At 36.3% G+C, this 14,317-nt stretch overlaps 3 protein-coding genes across 4 annotated transcripts; 1 reads left to right on the top strand and 2 right to left on the bottom strand.

Annotated features, from left to right (window-relative positions):
• Nucleotides 1-12: 12 nt before the first annotated feature.
• On the bottom strand, nt 13-2,536 carry LOC137714104 (serine carboxypeptidase-like). The gene is made up of 8 exons (XM_068453393.2): nt 2,141-2,536; nt 1,858-2,026; nt 1,659-1,778; nt 1,364-1,507; nt 1,122-1,272; nt 908-999; nt 551-809; nt 13-450 (listed from the first exon to the last, which is right to left on the bottom strand). Exons 1-8 carry the CDS (start codon nt 2,497-2,499, stop codon nt 194-196), a joined length of 1,551 nt encoding a protein of 516 aa, XP_068309494.1. The 5' UTR covers nt 2,500-2,536; the 3' UTR covers nt 13-193.
• A 2,921-nt stretch (nt 2,537-5,457) lies between these two features.
• On the bottom strand, nt 5,458-8,790 carry LOC137716033 (vacuolar protein sorting-associated protein 24 homolog 1). 2 transcript variants are annotated; one of them, XM_068455421.2, is made up of 6 exons: nt 8,487-8,790; nt 8,270-8,346; nt 7,617-7,719; nt 6,735-6,856; nt 6,112-6,303; nt 5,458-6,008 (listed from the first exon to the last, which is right to left on the bottom strand). In XM_068455421.2, exons 1-6 carry the CDS (start codon nt 8,596-8,598, stop codon nt 5,928-5,930), a joined length of 687 nt encoding a protein of 228 aa, XP_068311522.1. In that variant the 5' UTR covers nt 8,599-8,790; the 3' UTR covers nt 5,458-5,927. The 2 variants fall into 2 exon arrangements, with proteins under 2 accessions (XP_068311522.1, XP_088547395.1); XM_088691269.1 differs by lacking the exons at nt 8,270-8,346; nt 8,487-8,790 and adding an exon at nt 8,003-8,153.
• A 2,587-nt stretch (nt 8,791-11,377) lies between these two features.
• Nucleotides 11,378-13,871, top strand: LOC137714728 (xyloglucan endotransglucosylase/hydrolase protein 31-like). The gene is made up of 4 exons (XM_068453870.2): nt 11,378-11,651; nt 11,827-11,927; nt 12,196-12,413; nt 13,163-13,871. The coding sequence occupies exons 1-4, from the start codon at nt 11,453-11,455 to the stop codon at nt 13,521-13,523; spliced, it is 879 nt and encodes a 292-aa protein (XP_068309971.1). The 5' UTR covers nt 11,378-11,452; the 3' UTR covers nt 13,524-13,871.
• The last annotated feature ends 446 nt before the right edge of the window (nt 13,872-14,317 follow it).

The raw sequence follows: 14,317 nt of genomic DNA, 5'->3' as shown, positions 1-14,317 counted from the left end.
CAAGGAACACCGTTAAAAAGGATGAAATAGTATAGTGAACCGTTTTTCGTATAAATCCACTCTATATTGGGAAATTTTTTGCCTGTCAAAGCAAGCATGGTAACTATAGCTATGGACAAGTATATCATAAGTATTCCTGCCCAACAGACACCATTTTGAAAACCAAGTGTTTTCAGGCTAGGATCTGAGGCTATCAGTTGGGAGCAACTCTTTTGGCTGACTCAGCCACGGCGAGATTTCCTTGCATCCAGTTTGTAAGCATCTGTAATGCAGCTTCCGGTTGATCCATTGGAACCATATGACCAGCATTATGAACCTTGAGGAAAGCTAGAGGTCCATAGCTTTTTAGCAGTCCTGCTTCTGCACCCGCAACCTTGAATGGAACAGTTTGTGCTGCTACGAATGCTTTCTGACCGGACCATTCCATGGCATGAGCCCAATTTGAATTCCCTACGAAATAGAGAGACATCATAATATGAAAATTACCGAAAGTACATTAACCTCGCTAATACATGCAACATGAGTTTTTTGCCGAAACAAAGAAGCTCACCAAGCCAATTGCAGATGAGATCATACTCCCCGGCATACACAAGCAACTTTATTCCATCTTCAAGGAGGGCAGGAATTCCCACTTCCAGATTTCTCATCCAGTCATTCAGCATAGCATAATATACCGTAGAGCTGCATGACACAAATTCGATGTCCCCAACTCCTAGGGCATCCCTAACCGTTTGTTTGTTCAAGAATGTCACCACGTTTGAGAAGTCATAGCACAAGTTCCCCTCACATTGCTTCCTAATATCATAGTACTGCACATACCCAAAACAAGTAGATTCTTAGCATACTTGGATTTGTTTCGTAGAACTTATAGCTGTGACAATGATAAAGGTTTTTCAGCTTTGCTTACATTTATACCACTATTTCTTTGCATTATCTGGTTAAATATGCTGTTGCAAATACTTAACGACTCCTCACAAGCGTCTCCACTCTTAGAGGCGTCTGATAGTTTCAGACATCAGAAAATTCAAAAGTCAGATAATCTTGTACAATGACCATTAAATCTCATACGAGAATGTAATCAACAGGTATGTGAAGAACAGAGGAAATGAAGAGGAAAATACCGCAAGCCTTCACCGACTCTTCACATTCTGGAATTGTCTGCGATATAGTGTCGTAGTCTGCTTTTGTAATCAACTTCATTTGCAGTGCATAATCAGTGTATGCCTTGTACTGGATTCCCGGATTGGTCAACCCATTACCTATGGCGAAACCCTGTTCAACCGTAGGAGATAAACAGATCAGATCAGAACGACCATGACGAAGCAATCAAATGCAGTCAGTCCATTGTAACTATTAGGGATACCTTGAGGTTTATGTGATTCCCTTCCTTCGCTTTATTTCCTTTGTTAACACGAGAAGCAAGCGCAGGAACGTAGTGCCCAGCATATGACTCTCCGGTGATGTAGAAGTCATTTTTCGCAAATTCGGGATGTAGAGCGAAAAATCCCTGTCATCATGAACAGAAACTGGTAAATTTAAGGTCAGTTTAGCAACAATAGTTCACTCGTGCGCAAACAGTTATCATTCGTGATACACATGATGGATGATTTCATATACATCAACGACGATTGTATGTAACATGAGATAATCATTAGGACCTGCAGAAAATCATATAAGTCGTTGCTGACGCCTGCTTCATCATGAGGAATGTCACTCGAATTTGTAGTGTAGCTGAAACCAGTTCCGACAGGTTGGTCGACGTAAAGAATGTTTGATGCCTGCCAAACAAGAACTTGTTCAGAAACACAAAGAAGCGAAAACCGATAAGAAAAAACACCTTGTCCAAACCATCAGCACCTTGTCCCAGCCATAGTTATTCCAAGTGAGTGACAAGTTGTTTTGAATGTGAAAAGGACCATTTTCATAAAACAGAGCCAGTTCACTGCTACATCCCGGCCCTCCGGTCAACCATATCACAACAGGGTCGTTCTTGTTAACCCTTGATTCGAAAAATAAGTAGAACAACCTGCAAAAAGTAATCGGATTCAAATATAATGCAGTCCAAGAATTTCCGAGTTTTCGATTTCCCAACTCAAATTTGATTCCTAGTGCAATTCAAGACCAACCCTTTTGCTCTTACCTTGCACCTTCCGAATGGGGAAGGCGGTGGTAGCCGGCGTGGTGACCAAGATCTTTAGCAGAAGGACCGGAAGCGGCGTCAAGAAAAGGCATTTTGAACTGCTTCTCCACAATCTCAACACCAGCATCTGCCTCAGCATCCAGCGAAGGTTTGCGGGACAAAATGTTAACATCATCCTTTGGGAACAAGTTGAGGGCTCTGATGAACTTCTCAGCTTGGCCTTTAGCGGAGAAGGCGGGGGAAGACGAGGGAAGGCGGCCGCTGGCGGGGTTCAATGCAGATGATGAAAGTGGAAGGAGGAGAAGGAAAAGGAAAAGAGAAGAGAGGGAAATGGGAGAGAAAGTAGAAGGAGATGCCATTGTTGCTGGTGTTTTTTTGCTTGTATGGGAAGAAAAGTGTGGAGTTTGGAGGGAATATATATAGTGTTGGATGCAAACAGAGTTGGGTGATAAGGCTTAAAAGAATGGACATTGGAGTATGAGATGTCCAACCCAATGTGGTGGAGGTGGAGGAAAGATTGAGGTAACCGTCTTCGTTTTTATTTTATTTTTTAAAATTATTTTTGGCTTTTAAAAAATAATTAATTAATTAATTTGGCTGGTAATTCTTATTTCTTGTTAACTTTTTGTTCTTTACTTATTGTCTTCGTGCTTTTTTCCAAAATATAAATCTTAGGCATTGAATCGCCTTTAAACAAGGATCAACAGCTCATTATTTTCATTGACCAGAAAAAAGGATCATTATTTTGTTTGCTTTGAGCTATGAAACCATCATTTGTTATTTTTTAATCAAAAGATTATTGCTTGAAAGGGAAGAAACTTTCAAACTTCTCAATTAATCCTCTAGTATTCTCTTCTTTGTTTTTCATTGGATCATGTTTAATTGATATTGAATGGATGATATTTGAGAAACATTATTTTTTTAATTGACAAATGGTGAGATATTTACAAAAAGAAATTTTAGCCAAAATGGTTTATGAGATTATTGTAACTCTTCATCTTGGTCTTTGACATTGAAAATCGATAAAGTAGTCTCTGAATTTGTGGGTTCTTACGCATCTATTAATATCCTTGTTAAGTGGAGTTGTTGGTTTGACAAAAATACCCTTAAAAGGTGGTCACGTGGTCGTTACATTACAATGTAACGATGATATTGACAGATTTTTCATGAAATGACGAAAATGATTTATTGCGACAAACTCAGGGATCACTTCTATTATTTTCAATGGCATGGATCAATGATGAGTTATATCAATCTCATGAACAATTTTGACCAAAAAATTTTTACAAAAATTAGTTATACAACATATACTTATCATTTGAAACTTATCAGAATAAGCCATAATGAGCTACAACGTAGAATTGACCTTATTAGAAATGCATATCATACTTGTATTTGTGTGAGTATATTGTAATATTTGGAAATTTAATAAATGAAATTTGAGAAATCATCATACCCCACCAACAAAAAATGAGAGAAAAAGAAGGGGATTTAAGAAAAAGAGAGACAAAAACAAATAAAAGAGGAACTAAGGTCCCATCTCTCACACGTTTAAGATAAAAATAAATAAATAAATAAATAAGTTAATGTTACATCCCGGCCCGAGTCCCCATTACATTTTGGGCTCGACTCCACCGCAGTACGATATTGTCCGCTTTAGGCCCGGACCACGCCCTCACGGTTTTGTTTCTGGAAACTCACACAAGAACTTCCTAATGGGTCATCCATCATAGGAGTGTTCTCGCGCTCTACTCGCTTAACTTCGGAGTTCCCATAGAACCCGAAGCCAGTGAGCTCCCAAAAGGCTTCATGCTAGGTAGAGATAAGAATATACATATAAGGATCACTCCCCTGGGCAATATTCCGATGGAACCCGAAACCAGTGAGCTCTCAAAAGGTCTTGTGCTAGGTAGGGATGAGAATATACATATAAGGATCATTCTCCTAGACGATGTGAGATGATACAGTTAAGGCAGTTAACCACTTTATACTTTATTTTTTCACAAATATATTTTCAAATAATTCTACTTTTACAAATATGTGATAAACTTAACACATAATTAAATCGTAAACTAAATCTCTTAAAATAAAAGTGGCTTTTTATCAAATAGGTTTCTGGTGCGGATCTAAGCCAAAAGTTATTGGGTTTGTTGGGAAAGTTTTTCCTTTACTAGTATTGTTCTCTAAAAAGATTAAAATTATAGGACAACAACTTTTCAGGTAAAAATCCAAAGAAATCTTGAAAATGTTGTATTTGCGTGTAAGGCACTGTTTGCCTTCGGATAACACGCCAAAAATGTGTTTTCATAACAATAAAGAAGAAAATTCCAATAAAAAAAAAAAAAGAGCCTTAAAAATAGAAGGACCATGCTTTGAAGAAAGTCATCCCAAATGTTGGAGTGACTTTGAAGACCAAGAAAAAATAATGGTAATCTATGGAGCCACCTATAACCTTTATTTGGTTGGCTCAGTTCTTGGAAGGAGCCATCCTCCTTCCTAATTAATAGCTACTCAATATTAGCATTTATTATCATTGTAAGTTAGAGGTAAGGTTCGATTTATGTAGATGACGAAGACAGTTTAATATTTGTGTTGAATTAATACGTTATGACTGACTCATTATGTAACTTAGCTCAAATTCTCTTCCCTTCCCCCTCCAATAGAATAAAACGAATGTGAGTTAAGCCAGTTAGCTAAGACAATATGACTGCCTTCTTTCAACAAATTTCAAATTCCACCCCCCTGAATATTAGAATAGTTTCGAACATTGCATCATCCATGGAACTTAATTATTTATAAGTTGAGTCGAACAAAAATCAATGAGTTTAGTTTGGCGCATGATAGCTTAACATGAGGCATTGACTATTAAGATTCATTTCCAGCTGTGGCACTCAAACATGTGTTAAGGAGAACATGATTTTCTATTTTAATAGACTAGGTTTGACTCTAGAATCTGGATCCAGCTTCTTGTGACAGCCAAGAATCCCCCGGCTTTTAGAATAAGCAGTTCTATCAAAGCACTTGCCCAACCAAATTTCTTACCCATGTGCTTTTATACCACAACCTAAAATGGTCCTAGAGCAATCTGAGAAAGAGAGTTTGGTAATGATAGGTGAAATCTGATGCAACCCCCATTTCCTAAAGCTAAATTGCAGATAACGAACCGATAACAATGTCGATATGTTTTGTTATTCACGTGTTATCGACACATTATTGCCACCACATCAACAGTCCGCCCTTTAATAAAGAACAGATGACATGTAAAAAGAACTTATGATGCATGAGTGTGATAGTTTTCATACATAAATTGAAATCTGTTTTGAGTGCAAATATTGAGCGTAAATACACATAGAAAGTAGGTCGAAGCTCCAGTCTCGGTTACCAAAAATAGAAACACACACACAACGCGATACACAGTGATACTAATTTGCTTGCAGTTTCATGAAATGAGTTTTTTCACTGTTATGGTCTATAGAGCAAATGCCAGTAACAAACCATTGGTGCAACACTGACCTCCGTGCAGGAATTAAGTAAGAGATTGGCACACAGATATATTTGCATTTGAATATTGCACAATAACAGCTTACTTGTAAACTCTTTCGGAAGCTGCTTTAATATAATATACAGTAGACAGTACATCTCTGGTGTTCTTGGTCTGTGGTAAACGCGGCCCTTACTGCAGCAATCTCAACCCGGTCATATCTACATGCAAGTCCAACACGTTCACTGCCTCATGTTATAATTCTGGGGGAGGATAAAACAGTGGCTGAAAGGCTTCAACGTACACTTATGACCTAACATTTGCAAGTCGGGCCCTTATTTCTTCCAACTCTTCCTCATCATCGACACCCTCAGCTATTGCCTCTTCCTGCGCAGAAGTAAAATGATGTATCATGTTGTCCGGCTTCCTTAGAAAGTTACGACTGGAAATGGGACTTATTACATAATAGTCATGTCGCAGTCATACATACCTCCTTTCCGGCTTGTGCAGTAGCAGGTTGCTTCAACCTCTCCTTCCTGACCGCTTCTGGAAGCTGGGCAGCTGTCTCACCAGCTATAGAAGTCAAAACCTTGTCAACTTCTTCTTCTATCTCTTCTTCGATGTCCTCGGAGTCTAGTGCTGTGTCAAGACTATCATTCACCATCTCTTCAATTACCCCTGCCTACAAATAAAAAATATAACCATTGCTTATTACTTGACCAAAAAAACACCATTTGTTTATTGACCAGAAGAACTTACAAGTTACGAGGTTCAATAAACTATATACAGCTCACAAACATAAAGTGATGATAATATTTAAATCTTCAAGCAGGAAACATCTATATACAGCTCACAAACAAATAGATCTAACAGAGGCCATAATGTCAGAAAACTATTCTCCCAAAACCTATTTTATTTGCGGTTACATTTTCCAAAAACCTTTCATTTGGGACAAAAAGGGGGGACTAAGAGTATTCGGATTCTATCTACACTTGATGGAGAATAATGTTGCTGCAAATGCATATTCTATGAGTATAATAAAACTGTGACTACCAAAGTGAAAGACTGTCACCTTTGTGCTTCTGTGTAAGTGAATGACAAATAACGGAGTACCTTGGTCATCTCCTTGCTAAATTCTTGCATCGTAACAGCCACTTCTGGAGCCTTCATGAGGTTATTGACAAGCTTCATAACCTCAGAACTCTTGGATAAATGCCCCACCGTGCGGGCAATAGCTGCAGAATCAAAGACGAACAATGAAAATGATTAAACCAACCACCAATACTCACATTAACAGGCCAGAGTTCCGAAAGGTGATTATTAATTAAGCATATTAGCAAACGCAGAAAAAAAGGAAAAGAGAAAAGACCCCAAGGATATATTATCAAAACCCATAAACTGAGTTAGTCCTTAAAAAACAAGAAACAGGAGTAAATGATTGGTAATCATAACCACAAAAATGAAAAATCAAGTTTCCAAACTCACTAGTTTTACCAATGCAATGCCCTAGCAGAACATTTAAATTTTCCTATTTAAATAATAGTTCGTCTTCAATTTTGTTATACGTTAACTTCACATTGTTTTTCACCACTGCTAGTCTAAGAATCACCTTCTATAAAGAGGTCTAACTTCCCATTGTCTTGCAAGGTTGTGCTAGTCTAAGAATCACCTTCTATAGAGGTCTAACTTCCCATTGTCTTGCAAGGTTGTGCTAGTCTAAGAATCATCTTCTCTAAGAAGGGATCAGTTGTCATTTCAATCCACTATAAAGCTGCCTTTACACGTAAAACAACCAAAAGAGATTTCTAGTTTAAGACATGCAATGACATTAGAACTCAATAACACATAATATTCCAGTTTCAAAATCTAAAAGAAACTAGTCTACTTAAACATGTAAACATGCAATAATGGGAATCTAAGGTTATTACGAAATGAGCTGGTGATGGAATTTATACAAGCATATCGAGCCATAACCTTTAGGTATTACAGACTTACCAACACTCTCCCCAAGGTGCATTGATATTGAATTCAGTTGTGCCCTATTTTCATGAAGACGGTTCACCGTCCTTCTAGATCTCACAATTTCTTTAGCAAGTGACTGAAATAATTAACACAAAGTAGATAACTGAATATACAGAAGGGAAGAAGGATGACCACAGGGAGTAAGTCAAACAACAGCCGGCAACTAAACTAACAAACTAATCAGAAATATATTCTCTCAATTTCATAAACTATAACACAACACAGAATCCGATCGCAGTGATCATAATCCCTACTTTTAACATTTAATAGGCACAATCACAATAGTATCGATAGAAAAACTCAGGTTCCGAAAATACATCATTTATAAGTTCCAATTCCAAGTACGAAAGATAAATTACCATCATGTAAAAAATTATCTGGGTTAATTTCTTTCCCCTGGAAAAACAGCAATATCACGATGGCTGGACATTTTACTATCCCATTTCTTTCGAATTAACCGAACCATGTATTCTGCAGAGCCTACTATGATTTGGGGTAAATCAAAGGAAACTTCAGAGACAAGAAAGTCATCAAAATTAACAGAGCTAAAACAAAATGCATAAAATTGGAGAATTTGAAGAACAAAACATTGGCCAAACCAAATTGAAAAGGGAAAAAAATGGTACCTTTGCAGAACCCATGTCATTTCTCTTGGAAGCCTCTCTGATTGCCTTCTGCACGCTTTTCTCTTCTCTTTGTATATCTGAAGAAAGCCCATTGCAAAACAACCAAAATTAAAATTACCCATTAATCCAATTTCACGACCCATGAACCTAAACTATCACAGAAATTAACCCACAATCCAAATTTTTTAAGAAAAATGAAAATTATGGTGAAATTTACCTCGAATTTGTCGTTCGATGTTGCGGCACTCTTGGCGAAGCTTGCGCTGCCAATCTCTCAATTGCTGCTGTGGATTTGCCTTTGGTTTTATTATGTTCATCACCCTCTCCATCTTTCTTTTTTTTTGTATTTTTTCGATCAAGGAACTAAATTCTGCGTTGAATTGCTTGATTTTGTACCGAGGAGGGCGATGATCAAACGATTTCAAACCCAATATTAAGATTATATTTGTGAAAAAGAGGAAGGCAAAACTTGTCTGGGCTTTTAGCCTTTGAGGACGAGTTTACAGACACTGATTGAACATGTTTCGTTTAAAGCCCATATGCCTTTGATATTAGTAGGGTCCGTCTGCCCATATGCCTCAGCCCAAAATAGTTTTGAAAACCCAAAGAAAGATTTATTGTATGTTTTCGGCCTATTTTCAGTTACGCCTTTTAGAATTTCATTTGAATCTTACTTTACCTCTTGTAATTTAAAAGGAACCACTTTACTTTTTAAAACTCAAAATTCGATCTACTTTGACTTGCGGACTCTCTTTTCTCCCTAAACTTATAATTTGCCTCCTAAAACATCTATGGGACCTAACATTCAATAAGACTATTCCACATGTGCAATATATTTGATTATAAATCTTCCTTATGCGTTAACATTCAATAATAAACGAATATTAAGTTTAAAAGAAATTGAAGAGATGAAAAAAATAAAAACGAAATTGAGTAGCCTGACGCACCCAAATCAAACCCACATAAGAAATTAACAAACCTAAGGCAGCGTGGAGTGAATTTTGAGTTTTATAAAGACAACTTTCAAGTTTCAGGGGGTAAAATAGGATTAAAATTGAGTTCCAGAGGGTAACGTAAGAAAACTTTGAGTTTCTGGGAGTAAAGTGACAACTTTTAAGTTGCAGGATATAAAGTGAGATTAAAATCGAGTTTCAGGAGCATAGCTAAAAGGAAGCTCTCTTTTTTGGGTAATATGGAGATGATTAGTCAAAAGTAAGGTTGGAAAAAGTTAAAGAAAAAAATACATATGTGAGGTGTGGCCGTTGGTCCTGCGCAGGTTGTTCATCAAATATTGATTCACATTACCTACCTCAGCAATTTATGAACTGCTTTGGCTTCTGCAAGCTCCCCACAAGTCCATTACATCAATATAATGACATTAGTTTTTTGTGTGTGTATATACATATACTGATTTAGGGTTTAGAGTAGGCTCTGTAAAATTGTAAAAGTGATTACTTTGCCTGCTTATTGAAAATTACACAAGCCCGACGGTAAGATTTTAAAAAGAATTCCAATGGTATTATGATTCCTTTGTCTTTTGACTGTTTAGTTTTGTAATTTAGAGCAAAATAGTGAAGGGTTTGCAGGATTTTCTGTGTACTACGTGACTGTGACTGCTATGTGTATGAATCCAGATGTTCATTGAATTCTCTTTGTGAAGATCTAAGAAATTCGTGAATTGTGTCTGTTCATCGTACATCGTACGATTAGAAATCATTTTAAATATTTTTATTTAAAATTAAACGCAAACAGTATCCGACAAAAATCGTACAATGTATAATAAACGAACACGATTTACGAATTCCAAAAATTCTCACCAAAATGATCCGGAGAGGATCCTGTTGGCTATGTGTATTGCACTCGTTTCTGTTGTAGATGAATTTATGAAAACTTAAACATGATTAGCAGTAAAAACTATAAAATAATAGTCTTTAGAATTTGGAGTAGGTATATCTTACGGTATCCAATGTTTCACATCAACATCATGACAACTTGAGCAGAGAACAAGACCTATATCCACAAGCATGCTATTTCATAAGTAATTAATTTCAAGTAATTGTTTTTAATAGTGCTATTTATATACTTATTTTTATTTTTTATATATATATTTTTTTAATTTTTTACTGTTAAAACGAATAAATTAAAAAAAAAATAATGATAAAAAATGAACAAAGGTATATAAAAAGTAAAAATAGATGTGTAGCAATATATTGTAAGCGGTATATCAATATGGTGATATAAGGAGAGGGCTAGTCTCGATTAGTGTTTGCGATCAGGGTTTTGGTTTACAAGAGGGCTACTAAAAACAATTTCTCTTTCTTTTTATACAAACGATATACATACCTCTACTACGAGGTAAATGTGGTTAATCAATTAAGCTACAAGTCATTGCATTCTATTTGTATAATCCAATCAAATTTTTAGAGCACAATACTACATCAAATTGTAATTGCATACGTCATCAAACTGTGAAATGTAACATTTCTTACTCCAAAGGAATTTAGAATGTATTATCCATTTTTGGAGAACTCAAAAGAAAAAGGGTTTAAACCAAAAGTAAGATCAACCAAGATTTCATTAACTTGGCCGATACTTTTTTCCTGAAAATGTACATAGTTTCCAAAACATGGGGCTACATAACTTCCCGCTCTTTACCTTTTATACATATCCACAAGCTCCTTCATGCTTGTCAGGATCACAAAGAACGTACATATATGTACACATCCAAGATTTAAGCTGTTTTGGCCATTTTCTCTCTGAAATCTGTGACATAACTACAAGGTAAGCAGACCTGTCATGAAGCAAACAAATTAAACAGTTAACCTTTGCTTCTCTCAGTAAGCAACCATAACTTACAACTAACAATATTTCCGGTATTATATGGAAGCTTTTTCACTAAATCTAAGGGAAAAGGAAAAAAAGTCAAAAACCCTATTCCACAAGTTGAACCATTTTTTATTCATATTATTATTCTTTTATAGTAAATTTTTTGTCTACATGCATAACTTCCCAATCAACCAACTTTCCACCTTTGCAATGTGGGGCCTACAGATCACTCTATTTATACCAAACCGTAAAACCTTACTCTTTCCGTATGCATACCTGCCTTTATAATTCTCTTGCCCCACCCCTCTGTTTTTTGCTGCATTTCCTTCTCGAATTCCTTTTCTCAGTTCAGTCTTCATGGCTCCTCTCATCTTCTTCATTTTTCTCTTCCTAATGATTTCTTCAAGCATTTCTCAGGGCCCCCCCTCACCCGGCTATAACCCTAGTTCCAAAATTAGTACACTAGGGTTTGATCAGGTTTTCAGAAACCTCTGGGGTCCTCAGCATCAAAATTTAGACCATGGTGCTTTAACAATCTGGCTTGACTCTAGCTCAGGTACTCAATCCTGCAAGATTCACTTCTTTTCTCATTGGTTTTTCGGCATATTTTCTTGCTTTTTGTGTACTTCAGTTAAGTGCTTTTTTGTGCTTATTTTCTCAGATTGTTTTATCTTTTTTGGTCGGATTTCTCAGATTGTTTTATCATCTGCTGCATTTTTTACATGTTTCAGGAAGTGGGTTCAAGTCACTTCATCCGTACCGTTCTGGATATTTTGGTGCAGCCATTAAGCTACAACCTGGTTACACTGCTGGAGTGATTACTTCATTTTATGTGAGACTCTGCTTGGATAATTGCACTAGCAAAACGACTTCTACACACATTTTGTTTTCTTCTGTACAACCTTATTTATATATTTGTCTCTTAATTTTTCTCTCATTTATATTATTCAAAGGTAGAATAAACATGTATATAGAGGAGAAAAGGCGTGTGCCGATATCACTTCTCTTGCAAACTTTGAAATTTTATTGTTAAATTCCTGAATTCAATAAAAAAGTGAAAATTGGGTTATGTCTAATTTTTTTTTTATTGGTTTTTAAAGCTCTCTAACAATGAAGAACTTCCGGGCAACCATGATGAAATTGATATTGAGTTCCTTGGAACAACTCCTGATAAGCCCTATACTCTGCAAACCAATGTGTACATTAGAGGCAGTGGAGATGGAACAATAATTGGAAGAGAGAAGCAATTCCATCTCTGGTTTGATCCAGCACAAGACTTTCATAACTACGCTATAGTATGGAACCCTACTGAGATCATGTGAGTATATCGTAGTACCACACAGTTGTAAAATCTTGTACCTTTGTACATGCATGTCACATGTACGTTTTTAGGTATGGTAAATATCAAGCCAAACCGTCTGTCTAGTTTCTTGTCCTCTACCGTTTAGTAGGGGAACCGTGAAACACAATTATTATTTCTGATCTTATCAAGAAAAAGTTCTTGGATTCTTTTGATAACCATTTGATATTTTTTGTTTTTAGTTTTCTTTTTGTGTATCATGCATTTCTTGTACATATCTCCTTTAATCATTTTTTTTTAAATTTCATGCACGAAAAGTAAAATTAAACTAAATGATAATCAAACACGATCCCTTTTTATTTTTGTTTTTGTTTTCATTTGGCTTAAGATCTTTCATATTAATTGAGTTGTTATATCAAACCTAAATTATTATCTGAAAATGCTAAACCTAAACTTTTAACTTTGTCTATAAGCTGAAGTAATTATTAAGTTAATATACGTGATAATTACTTCTTGTGATGTATTTCAATAGTTAGACTACATTTTTAACTATCACATTACTAATTAAATCTTTCACAGAAGCAAGATTTATATGACATTTTACCTATTATCGAACGCTTCAAATACAGCGTGCTTAACAATATGATGATCAGTATATAATACATGCAATATCGCTTTACATTTATCTTTATTAATCTATAAAGGGTTGTGAGGTGAGATTTGCATATTATAAAGTACACCAATGATATAATATAATCAATTTGCAGATTCCTGGTGGATGATGTGCCCATAAGAAGGTACCAGAGAAAGAGTGATGCAACATTTCCATTGAGGCCGATGTGGGCATATGGATCCATATGGGATGCATCATCATGGGCCACAGAGGGTGGAAAATACAAAGCCGACTACAAGTACCAACCGTTTATTGGCAAGTACAAGAATTTCAAACTTGGTGGGTGTAAATCCGATAGCCCTACCTCATGCCAACCGCCCTCCGCCTCACCGTCTGGTGTGTCGGGTCTTAGTCAGCAGCAGTACTCGGCCATGGAATGGGTGCAGAGGAACTACTTGGTCTATGACTATTGCAATGATTCTAAGAGAGACCATACTCAAACACCCGAGTGCTAAAGCTCGACTTGCAAGAAAGTTTGTACTGAATCATTCTTCTGTATCTACAAATCGCGAGCACAGAAAGAAAAACTAATGTTCACATGTGTCGTTACAGGAAGAATGGCTCCTTCTGGCTGCATATAATATAAGTTAATATATTTGTTGTCCTTTTCAGTTATAAACAGTTTGTATGGACTATGTTGGAGGGCCTTGAGATGGATCCCACTTGTCAAAGAGTAGCTGCTGTGCGTCCAAGGCCCTCCGGATTTAGTTTATTGTATGTTGCTTTGGCGTTTATTTATTGCTTTCAATTGTACCAATGTACCGATAAATATCTAGTGAAAGCATTATTCTGTTTTGTTGTTCTACAGAAAGGAACGGTTCTGATTCACGCCACTTTCCATTCATGCAAAAGGATCACACAGTTGCTCACCTGTGAGTTGTGACAATTGTCTTTTAGTTGCCCACTGTCAGAAACGAGTTATCATTCAACAGGAGCAATTTATAAGACATGAATCATTTCTTGTGTTTCGGTTTAATAATATAATCGCACGTAGACAGAGATTCGAGATTTACATGTGTAACATTTGTACTGTAGAAAGCGATAAGAGATTTACAGATAACATATGTATTGTTGGACTAGAACATCATGAAACTTTTCCCCTTAAAAAGACCTTAAAATGTTGGGCATATTTACTTGGTAGATGAGATTAAGAATGAATCCAAGAACTTAACAATAGGAGTAGAAATAGAGAGTCGGATCAACTAGTCCCCTAGTTGATCTACTTCATGATTTTTAGGTATATAATTGT

The sequence above is a fragment of the Pyrus communis genome, chromosome 3 (assembly GCF_041283825.1).
Source record: "Pyrus communis isolate YQ-2024b chromosome 3, ASM4128382v1, whole genome shotgun sequence".
NCBI lineage: Eukaryota > Viridiplantae > Streptophyta > Magnoliopsida > Rosales > Rosaceae > Pyrus > Pyrus communis.
This window is presented reverse-complemented; position numbering and strand designations above follow the sequence as displayed.

What these genes read in the sequence shown, in the direction of transcription:
- LOC137714104 (XM_068453393.2), bottom strand. Translation starts at nt 2,499, where the DNA reads ATGGCATCTCCTTCTACTTTCTCTCCCATTTCCCTCTCTTCTCTTTTC. An exon ending in ACTTATATGATTTTCTGCAG is followed by an intron (nt 1,508 to 1,658) that starts GTCCTAATGATT and finishes TCATGATGACAG; the next exon opens with GGATTTTTCGCTCTACATCC. An exon ending in AGAGTCGGTGAAGGCTTGCG is followed by an intron (nt 1,000 to 1,121) that starts GTATTTTCCTCT and finishes TGAAACTATCAG; the next exon opens with ACGCCTCTAAGAGTGGAGAC.
- LOC137716033 (XM_068455421.2), bottom strand. Translation starts at nt 8,598, where the DNA reads ATGGAGAGGGTGATGAACATAATAAAACCAAAGGCAAATCCACAGCAG. An exon ending in TTAGCAAGGAGATGACCAAG is followed by an intron (nt 6,304 to 6,734) that starts GTACTCCGTTAT and finishes TTTTATTTGTAG; the next exon opens with GCAGGGGTAATTGAAGAGAT. An exon ending in CTGCACAAGCCGGAAAGGAG is followed by an intron (nt 6,009 to 6,111) that starts GTATGTATGACT and finishes ACTTCTGCGCAG; the next exon opens with GAAGAGGCAATAGCTGAGGG.
- LOC137714728 (XM_068453870.2), top strand. Translation starts at nt 11,453, where the DNA reads ATGGCTCCTCTCATCTTCTTCATTTTTCTCTTCCTAATGATTTCTTCA. An exon ending in CTGGCTTGACTCTAGCTCAG is followed by an intron (nt 11,652 to 11,826) that starts GTACTCAATCCT and finishes TACATGTTTCAG; the next exon opens with GAAGTGGGTTCAAGTCACTT. An exon ending in TGGAACCCTACTGAGATCAT is followed by an intron (nt 12,414 to 13,162) that starts GTGAGTATATCG and finishes ATCAATTTGCAG; the next exon opens with ATTCCTGGTGGATGATGTGC.